Source organism: Neoarthrinium moseri, assembly GCF_022829205.1.
Source record: "Neoarthrinium moseri strain CBS 164.80 chromosome Unknown scaffold29_Wmoseri_CBS_16480, whole genome shotgun sequence".
Lineage (NCBI taxonomy): Eukaryota > Fungi > Ascomycota > Sordariomycetes > Amphisphaeriales > Apiosporaceae > Neoarthrinium > Neoarthrinium moseri.
Window position 1 is genome coordinate 130457 of NW_026055143.1, and position 10194 is coordinate 140650.

At 50.9% G+C, this 10194-nt stretch overlaps 4 protein-coding genes across 4 annotated transcripts; 2 read left to right on the forward strand and 2 right to left on the reverse strand.

Annotated features, from left to right (window-relative positions):
- Position 1: 1 nt before the first annotated feature.
- JN550_007494 (uncharacterized protein) lies at positions 2-1407 on the reverse strand (the record flags this gene model as incomplete). Its single annotated transcript, XM_049319351.1, has 2 exons — positions 2-821; positions 872-1407. The coding sequence occupies 2 exons, from the start codon at positions 1405-1407 to the stop codon at positions 2-4; spliced, it is 1356 nt and encodes a 451-aa protein (XP_049170470.1).
- A 2212-nt stretch (positions 1408-3619) lies between these two features.
- Positions 3620-4800, forward strand: JN550_007495 (uncharacterized protein; the record flags this gene model as incomplete). The annotated part of the gene is made up of 2 exons (XM_049319352.1): positions 3620-4724; positions 4781-4800. 2 exons carry the CDS (start codon positions 3620-3622, stop codon positions 4798-4800), a joined length of 1125 nt encoding a protein of 374 aa, XP_049170471.1.
- Positions 4801-5917: 1117 nt separating this feature from the next.
- JN550_007496 (uncharacterized protein) lies at positions 5918-7188 on the forward strand (the record flags this gene model as incomplete). Its single annotated transcript, XM_049319353.1, has 4 exons — positions 5918-6049; positions 6107-6287; positions 6341-6875; positions 6957-7188. 4 exons carry the CDS (start codon positions 5918-5920, stop codon positions 7186-7188), a joined length of 1080 nt encoding a protein of 359 aa, XP_049170472.1.
- A 1741-nt stretch (positions 7189-8929) lies between these two features.
- On the reverse strand, positions 8930-10194 carry JN550_007497 (uncharacterized protein; the record flags this gene model as incomplete). Its single annotated transcript, XM_049319354.1, has 4 exons — positions 8930-9457; positions 9510-9745; positions 9802-10009; positions 10120-10194. 4 exons carry the CDS (start codon positions 10192-10194, stop codon positions 8930-8932), a joined length of 1047 nt encoding a protein of 348 aa, XP_049170473.1.

Consider the following 10194-nt stretch of genomic DNA (forward strand, 5'->3'; position numbering starts at 1 on the left):
CCTAAGCTTTGTTTACCTCTGCCATTACGCGGTCCATCTCTTCTTGGGTGGGCATGTTCACAACCATCAGATAAAGCGCGTCTGCTTTCAGCAAGCGATGCATTGGCCGATTTTTCTTCCTCTCCTTCCTGTCGACTGGCGGGTCCATCCCCATCTCCTCCCGTTGATCGGCCCGTCTCTGCTTGATCCTCCCCAGCGGACCAACCGGGTTGTACTTGCCTCCTGATGCGATAGATATAAGCCCTCCGGTACTGGCTGGGTGGTTTGGATCGCTGTACTTCGATGCGAACTCTTTCCTCGGGACGTTGGGGATCTTGGAATCGGGGTTCTGTGTTTCGAACTTGGCCGCAGCCTGTCGGTCGTGGTAGTCCTTCATAAAGTTTCCAAATCTCTTCACGGAATTCTGCTTTTGGGTCTCATCCATGTTGTCCAGCTGAGGGAATATGAGTGGTGCCGCCTCGGGTATCTCTGCGTCGTGCTTGGTAGTGGCAGAGGAGGCAGAGACTAAATGCTTCCACTTGCTCTGCCCATCTCGTTTTTCAATGGTTTTGGCAACATTGTGTTCCAGATCGACTTCTTCCATCAGTTCATCAGACGCTGGCTTGTACTTGATGACGAGACAGTACAAGCCTCGCGGTTTGAAGAACTGCTCGTTCATCGTGTCCAGGTATTTGTTCTGCTGGTAGTGCACATAGGTCCGTCGAGAGGCCTCTACACTGAGATGAATGGCCATGGTGACGAAAGAAGCAAGGACGCTGACACCAGAAACCGCCATGCTGACATGGCCAGCAACGAACACAGCACCGTTCGCGACATGAAATCTTGCATGGCGTTAGTCCATTGCCTACATGTGAGGAGGAGCCATACATACAATGGGTTTGCATTGATGCTTTTCTCAAATCCGTCGAGAAACTCGAGCCAGGCAGATTGATCGATTTCGCAGTCCTCCAGCACAGGGGCATAAGCCCTCACAAATCCCCGATGTCGAGATTCAGGTCGCCTCTGGGGCAGGATTACTGGCAGAGGTAATCGACCTTGTGACGGCTTCTGAGCATAGGAGACCGGATGACGTCGTATGAAGTCTCGCAAGAGGGCGTCAATATCGGTGTTTTCTTCGCATTCTTGAGCATTGCCGCCAGGAAGTTGTTGTTGGACTTCGTCTAGATTGAGTGCCCAATCCTCGTCATCAGAGTAATCTTCTTCCCTTACAGAGTATGATTGGTGTCCGCCATGCTGCTGTGCAGGCATCCGATGATCATTGCTGGCAGATGATCCATGGGGAGGCTCTCCGGCGCCGATCTCAGTGCTTTCACCCGTTTTTCTTTCCTTACGATCTGCCTGATACTCCTTAGTAAGGCCGATGGCGCCACCGACAAGCTTAGCGATCGGACCACGGCGGTTGAGCATTGTGTCAATTCAGAAGCCGAGATTGTGTTGGGATATGCTTCCAAGTCCTGGTATAACGATAGTTCGGGCAAAGAAAGTCCTTGGCGACCGAGCGGCTTAAATAGACATGAATCCTTTCCTCGATGCCCCGAATCGCTGATGGCGGTCCCAGCTACCGTCCCACGTCTGTGGCGCTGGCTGTGTGGGCTGGGACCCGTCGCTAATCCCTTCTAGCATAGAACCAGCAGGGGCTACCTGCAAGCTAGCCATTGCTTGATGATGCAGACCCGCAGACAGTGCTTTTAATAAGTAAGCTCTAAGTGAGTCTCCCTCCCCATGCTGATCCGTTTCGACAGCTGACTTAGCGTGCAGACTCAGCCCTGCTACAAGGCAATGCTCATTTCGTACACCAGTCCGAAAAGGGAAACGCAATAGGCGATCGCGAAAGCGAAAGCGATACCGAGCCAAGTCATCTTGTAGATATACTCTTTCATTACAAGAACCACGGAAAGAAGCTACGGTGAGCTAGATTCCACCAAGCTTCTTATTCGATTATTTCCCACTGCCCGCAAATGCGCCCTCCCGAGTCCGAAACGGATCGTATGCTGGCGGAATACGGCGCAAATGGGTTTTCTGGATTCATCGTTTGTAGCGCGGGCTCAGGAAGACTTACTAACTCTGCTTATCACTTAATTCGAGAGAGATTGCGGGACAGCCTTTTATCTTGATAAATTAACTTAATATATAGCGAACCCGACCGTCTGCTCCAACGCCGGCGTAACGTGTGCGACAAGGCACGTTTGAATTGCCAAACTGGTTGGCTGTCGAGAGTTTCAGCTGCATGAGTCACTGTGAAGCATCATCTCCAGGCTTCAATAGCTGGCGTGCCTCATCCTGTAAGTGGAATGCTGGTATCCCGTACTGCGCGGGTCATCGCCTGACCCTCCCCAGGAATGCAAACACGGGTATAGAAACTATATATATGGAAATAAGGTTATCGCCGCAACTACTGCCGGCTTGGCACGGCCGCAAGACGCCCTTGTCCATGGGCATAGTCGGACATCTCGAATTGGGCTTCTTGGCTTCTCCGGGTACCAGATCCGGTCTACGGCAGATGGAGTACGGACCGAAATCCCTGAATCACTTCAAAGAACTGACCCAACTTGAGCTAGTGCTATCTCATCAACCATAGAAGCCTGTCACCACCTCGTTATCAGATCTTGCCAATGAGTCATTCTATCGTCTGGATGGACTGATTCGTAAGCGTTGGAACATTCTATGTCTCACTTTCTTCTCCGATCTGAAGAGCGCGTCTGAGACTGCAGTAGTCGCTCGCCTCTTCAATTATACGGCCAACCACCTAGTGTTGCTCAGCTGCCCTCAGATATATATAAGCGTTACGATGCCCTCAAAGTTCGCAATGGCTCGATCTTCATCTCGATTTGTAGCAAAACGCGCGCGGTATCCGTTTTCATCTGCCAGTCGCTCGGTCCCTCCAGGTTATTTCGAAAACAATGGCATCAAGGCACCCCTACCCAAACGTTTACATCTTCCCGCGAAAAGGCCAGCCGAGCCTGCCTCCTACGCGTACCATCGAATACCAAGAGATTGGAGCCAAACTTGATGCTTTATATGGTACACGTGAAAAGAAGGATCTCGGGTTATTGTACGCCCACTCTAGTTGCACTGACGATGCTTCGTCAACTGGAGGCAAAGACTTTCAATTGAAGAGGCAGAAAGAAGGCAACAGTTTCAAAGAAAAACTGAGGTCTCTAGCAAGGTCTTCCAAATGAGCACTGTGCCAATCTGCAACCTATCACTTTCAATACCGCTGAGGGAGTGGCAGTCGACATATACGTGGAATCGTGCGAAGATATCCTCCAGATCGGGAGAAGTTCAAGACGCGGTTGAAGCCATGTACTTACAGGATATTTGGTACCATGTGGAGGTGTGGTCACGATGCTGTTTTCAGCAAGCTCGCTCGCTTGGCGCATGAGATCGCTGCTTAGAAAAGCGGGGAAAATTTTCAGCTCTTCATGGAAACGAAACGTCGCAGCTCAGCTCGCGATAAGCACGGAATGAGCTTTTATAATTGCCTTCATAATCATGAGACTGATCACATATTCCATTCATTACCCTCGACGCATTGCGTTATCTTATACACGTCTACTAAGTTGAATGTGATGCTGCCTCTGCCAGATTTGCTCCAGCACACCCGTGAGGCCTGATCAAAATGGACCTCATGGAACTGGATCCTGTGGTTGAGGCAGCCCTGTATAAACCACTTCAGATGAATGAATTTAGGCTAGCGCTCCTTCAACCAGGCGATCAGCATGCCCCGATCTCCGTCTACCTCGTCAATGCGAACATTGATTCGTACCCGGAGTACGATGCTATCTCCTATGTCTGGGGGAGCGCGCATCACGTCGTACCGCTCTCATGCGACGGCATCTCGACGAACGTGACATTCAACCTGCATTGTGCTTTGGCAAGGATTCGACTTCCTGATAGGCCTAGGCTCGTCTGGGCGGACGCACTGTGCATTAACCAGAATGACAGGATGGAGCGGAGCCAGCAGGTGGCCCTGATGGGTCGCATCTATTCTAGTGCAAGGTTCGTATTTGCTTGCATGGGAAACGACCCTGACGGCAGGTCCGCAGAAGTTGCGTCTCTTCTCGGTGACTATGGTCCGATACTGGCTAGACCAAGAGGCTCTGCGGAAATACTCCAGGTGTGGCGTCAGGGGGCCACTCCGGATAAGGATCACAGATGGCGATCATTGAGGGCGGTACTGGGGTTAGGTTGGTTTCGACGGGCCTGGGTATTGCAGGAGATCGGACTTGCGAAGAATCCACGAGTGGTCTACGGATCTGCTGAATTCAGCTACAGAGACCTGATGGCTACTGTCAGGTTTATCAGAACCTTTGCTGCTGACTTTGCTGCAAAAGCAGGCATTGGGGCATTTTTGATTCACACACAATGGGTAGACTGGTCGGAAAGTTGGGCAGCTACATCTGCCCACGGGCAGTGCAGGTTTGTCGATCTTCTGGATCACGGCGCGCTGCTTGATTGTCAGGACCCCAGGGACCGCGTTTACGCCTTTCTGGGCCACCCCCTTGCCAGAGCCTTTGGGGACATCAAGCCGGACTATACTGTGGAAAAGCTAGAGGTCTACAAGAAGGTTTCTATGCTACTACTACAAGACGCTGGGCTCAGGGTATTGTCGTCTGTCGAGCATAGCGCCACGACCATTGACGAGAACTTTCCGTCATGGGTTATTCGCTGGGACATAGGTTTCGTTCTCAACAACATTTATACTCACCCAAACACCAAATATCGTGCGCATATTGGGCAGCTAATAAAACCACCGGAAATACAACACGACGTATTGCAGGTGAGCGGAGTTGGAGTTGACGCTGTCGAAACAGTTTTCATGATACAAATTATTTCGGAGTCAATGAAAATCATTTTTCGTAGGTCAGGTACAACGTCATACTGTACAATTCTGGAACTCGTCGAGTTTCTTGAGAGTACGGACGTTCCAGGTGTTTATCACGGCTCCCGCACAGAAAATTTCGCCCATGCACTTTGTTGCGAGCCTGTGGATCATGGTGCCACATCATTGGGAAGTGTATGGCCTGAGTACTTCAACTGCCAGAGGTCGCCTTCACCGCAGTGTAACTGGGCCAAAGTACACAGTTTCTGGATGCATATGGTTAGCAAATGCATTGGTAGAGCATTCATAATTACAAGAAGAGGTCTGTATGGGCTTGCTTCACAGATAACTCAGGTTGGAGATATTTGCGCTGTTATTTCTGGGAGTGCGGTCCCTCTCATGTTAAGACCTCGACGAAAAGTGGGAAGGGAAGAATTTGGGCTGATTGGCGAGGCATACATCCATGGCATTATGCAAGGAGAGGCTGTAGAGTTACTACGAAAGGGTCAATTAGTTGAACAATCCTTCAATATATATTGATGTCAACTATCATTTACGTTTTAGTTTAAGGCCGCCTTTGGCTTAATTGGGTTGACGGTATAAGCACTATGACCTGAACAGTGACAAATTACGCTGTTTCATATCATACCGTAGTTGCGGTGTGGTAAGCAACACATGACAACTGTATCAATCATGATCAATATTTTAAGCTCATTCAGTGACTGAGGTTTGAAACAGAGAGTATAGTGTGCATTGATGAGTGTTAGGCTTCGCTCTCGGAGTTTATGAAGAAGCATTGCGTGGAGGTGATCAGGGTGGTACAGGTTGACTTATTGTTCGTGTCAGAATAGCGGAAAACAACTTCACCTAAAAATTGACCAAGTCAATGTCTGTTTGGGCAAGATTGCAGGATACGCGCTGACCTGGTACTTCGCTCGGATATATGGACCAACTTGGGCCCAATGCAGTCAGCACCTCGCGTGACCCACCCCGGCTGCTGACAAATTCCTAGGTTTACGATATCGGCGACACACCATCATTTGAATAGATGACCTCTTGAACTTAGTTGCAGCTGTGTTTCCTCACTACGACGCGATGTCATCATCAATGAAAGCTCTCGTTCTCCACGGCCCTGGCGATGTCCGGCTTGACGAAATTCCCAAGCCGAGAGCCGACCCAGGCTCTGTGGTTGTCCGAGTCCAGTCGGCTCCTTTATGGGACTATATCGTGTGCATTATCCATTTCATAAATGTCCAAACAGACGGACTGATTGATTAATTACAGCCAGAAGCCATTAACGGAACACGGCAGTATCCTCTCGCATTCCCACTAGTCTTCGGAACTTGCTGCGTGGGGCGCATTGAAGAAGTTGGGCCGGATGTCACTACCCTCCAGTCTGGGGACCTAGTCTTTTGTGATTATATTGTCCGCCTGAAAGACGCGCCGGAGGAACGGATTGTCCTTGGTAGGTGATATTGTTATTTAGGTACAGCGCCGTGACACTAATTCTGTCGTTAGGTTACCACGGCGGTCAGACACCAAACGAGCTCAAGATTTCTTCGGGGCACTGGCGAGATGGATGCTTCGCCGAATTTGCCCGTTTCCCCGCTGAGAATGTTCACGTGCTCGATGAGGGAGCTCTAGAACGCAACTGCCTTGAGGCTTACCAAATGTCCGAGATCGCAAGCATCATGCCAGGGATGGGCGCTGCAAATTGTATTAGCATCACGGCTGGTGAGACAGTTCTGGTGCTACCGGCTACCGGCTTCTTCAGCTCAAGTGCAATTGCTGTTGCCCTGGGTCTTGGTGCCAATGTTGTTGCTGGTAGCCGCAGCAAGGAGAAGCTAGATTCACTCATCAAGCACTTCGGCGACGAGGGCAATAGAATCACGACTGTTGTACTTACAGGTGAGGTGTACAAAGATGCTGCAGCACTACGTGCCGCCACGCCAGGTGGCAAAGGGGCTGACGCTTATATTGACTACTCACCGCCAAGGGCTGCTGGAACCACACATATCGAAGCTGGGCTACTGGCGCTGAAAAGATATGGCAGGTGGGTTCATACTTCCCATAGCCTCCAAAGGCGTATTTCTGCTGATATAGGGCGAAGATGCTGTTTCGCTGGTGTAATTAGTGGCAACGTTCCCGTGCCATACGCTGTTCTCATGAATCACTGCCTGACCATTAGGGGGCAGTTTGCCCAGAATAGAGACGATGTTGTTCGCTCGATCAGGCTCGTTGAGGCAGGTAACATGAGATTGAGGAAAGTGACCACCAGCCAACATACTCTGGAAGACCACGAAAAGGCGTTCAAGATAGCGAGCCAGTCAGGGGGGTGGGAGAAGATGGTGCTGTTTACGCCATGATATACACAAACTCAGCCCAATCAATTGCTCCGTACTATGGTTTTCCTAGCTTACGGTCGACGAGTCGAACGCATGATTCTGCGCTAATACAACCCCCTCACCTCCGAAAGCGATAGTCACGTCATAGGCAATGAGTTTGGTTTCCATAATAACACATGGTCTCTCAGCATGCTACTGGGTTGGCCTGAAGAAAAGAGCATTAGGACTTGGGGTATTGGTTCCTTCTATTAAACAACATTCACTTGCTGTAATACATCTATTCTGCTTTACCGCACATGCTCACGCTACCCTAGAGGTATGAATAAGCATATATCGAAAATAGTGTAGAACTTTTTACCAGCATTGGTGGCCAGTCTCAATAGAATTCTTGAAATGACTACCACGAGAAGGCCGTTCGACTTTTACACCAAGTATCCAAACACTGGAATTTGTGAAGTTGGCGAAGACGAATTCGCGAATGTCCAAGAAGGCAGAGGTGTACTCGATCAAAATCGTCAACATGTAGACACTTGCACACCTTGAATCCGGGGCCTGGGGCATAGGGGGTTGGGTTTGAAGTCTGTGAACGTCAGAGAGGACCGAGGGACAGCGAGGAAGACTGAACCGGTTTCCACATTGGCAAAACAGAAGGTGTTCTTGCCAGGTCTAACCTCCAGGGGCTGGGCTGGTTGGTTGGTCCGGCGTGCCCGGCTGACTGGTTGTGAAATTCGGCCCCCATGATCACAAGGACCCGGGGGTGAAAGTGTCCTAACTTTGCCAGTGCCACACTTCCTCATTGGCCTCAAAAATCTCTGGCGCACCCAAGATAGTGGCAAGTGTGGAAAATCGACGGGAAGCGCTACCATTGATCTGGCCATGTCGCCGACGAAATTGAAGCTTCTCGTCCACAATCCAAATATTAGGCACCTCCTATTATGGGAAATTTGTGCATGGACATGCAGCAGTCATGATCTTCCCTAGGCATACAGTCTCCGCGCTCGTGAGTGGCTGGACTCGGGAGAAAATGGCCGGGCAATAAGACGCATTGTGGAGTGTCGGGGAGAGAGTTTGGCCTGACAAACTTGATGTCCAAGACAGTCGCGTACTTGAGTGGGACAAGCGCGACAGACAGATGACATGAGTTTCGAGACTGTCTGATTGACCAAAGACGACTGTCTAATTACGCTTTGCAAAATAGTCGTGTTAATTGCACGAGGCGCTGCTTAGCTCAACGCTATCCCCACAAACAAGAGGGGGGGGGGGTGTTGTGATGGCCACCAGTGCATGACTACATGGGAACGTTTCGCACGTTATCCAAGCGCAAAATGCCAAGTCACTAATCAGCAAATATCTGAACCAAAAGGCTTTACAAGCACCAGGTCATGTACGTGAGAATGTTTGTTTCGCTCTTGAAGAATCAATCTGGATACCTAGGCACCAAGTTGGATCGGTCTGACTAGCACAGCGCGCACGACTATCATAAATCATAACATCATGAGAGAAAACAAGTAAAAGAGTCTGACGTCCATTCCAGAGTATTGTTCTTGTGGGAATCGCCGGGGTCCCATCCCCTGGTGCCCGGCTCGTGAGTGCAGCACATCATAGCAACCTCTTCTAGCCTTAAATTATCCCGGTAACATAAACACCGAAATCGAGCTTCTTGTCATCTGGTTGCCCTTCCCGGTCCCTCCCATTCCGATGTGTGGACATGAGTCTTCTTTAATCAAGCGCGCGAACCGCTCGGTCTGCCACATCCAGGTACCTACAGCACGGTCTTCGGCTTTACTCTCGGGATCATGTCTTCATAACGACGGGCTAAAAGATCGTGTTCATCCTCGCGCGAAGGGCGCGATGGTGCGTAGGCCGACTTTGGTGAGTATTGTGATGAAACCACCGATGGACTATATCGTACGGGCTTTATAGGAGCAACCACGTCGTTACGGAAGTGTGTTGACAAGGCTGAAGCCTTGGCTGCCTCGAGGTCATTTGCATATTGCCGGCCTGATCCGGGCAAAGGCCTTGAGATCTGCATGGTGGGAATGCGGAACGGACGCTTCGAAGTTGCGTTCGGCTTCGTATTCTTGCGTTTTCGCGAGCAAAGGCAGCATGCAAGGATGGCGAAGAGAATCAGGGCCACACCGGCGCCGGCGCCAATTCCTGCCTTTGCGGCAACGGAGAGCCCACCCGAAGAAGAGTCGTCGGCTGAAGGCGAGGTAGCCGCATCAGAACTCGAGCTGCTAGTAGTCTGCGCAGCACCTGTGGTCCGAGTGCCTGTTGTGGAGGAAGAAGACTACTGTGAATTAGCAAAACACTCCTCGAGAGAAACAGACCATGAGGCATACAGTTACAGCGCTGGACTTGCTGGCCGACGAACTCTGCGTCGAGGTTGCCAGGGTAGTAGGTGCAGTGGTCGTTGATTCAGATGTCGTGACAGGCGCAGCCGTGCTCGTGGCTTCAGTGGTAGCAGGTTTCGTCGTAGCCTCTTCGGTGGTTTCAGGTGCAGCAGTTGTCGTCGTTGGTGCTGGTGCCTCCGTTGTGGCTGGAGCTGGAGCCGGGGTGGCAGTCACACCTGCTGAAGCTGCAGCAATATTGGTCAGTACAACGCCTGGGATGAGAATGAGATGCTCTGCTTACCCTTGATACTGTCACACTGGATCTTAGCAGAACCCTTCGCAGCTTCCAGCTGACCATTGAGGGCGTCGCCGGTCACCCCGCAAGCCTGGGTAATGCAGTCCCGAATGGCGAACGAGAAGTTGTCCCCTGCGTCACAGACACATAACTTGTCGTTCTGGGCGCATTTCAGTGAACTCGGGTCAGCGAACACTGAATTGATGCAGCCGGCCTGTGAAGGATGCAAGTCAGCCAAGCACTGAAAGGGGGGTTTGGACGGCACGTTGACCAATGAGGCGACCGGTGGTGCCTGTGGGATGTGGTGTGTGGGTGATTACGTACTGAACAAGCCGATAGATCATCCGCGACTGCATGGCCCAAAAATAGAACCACGAGGGCGGGGAGAAGGCGAACCAT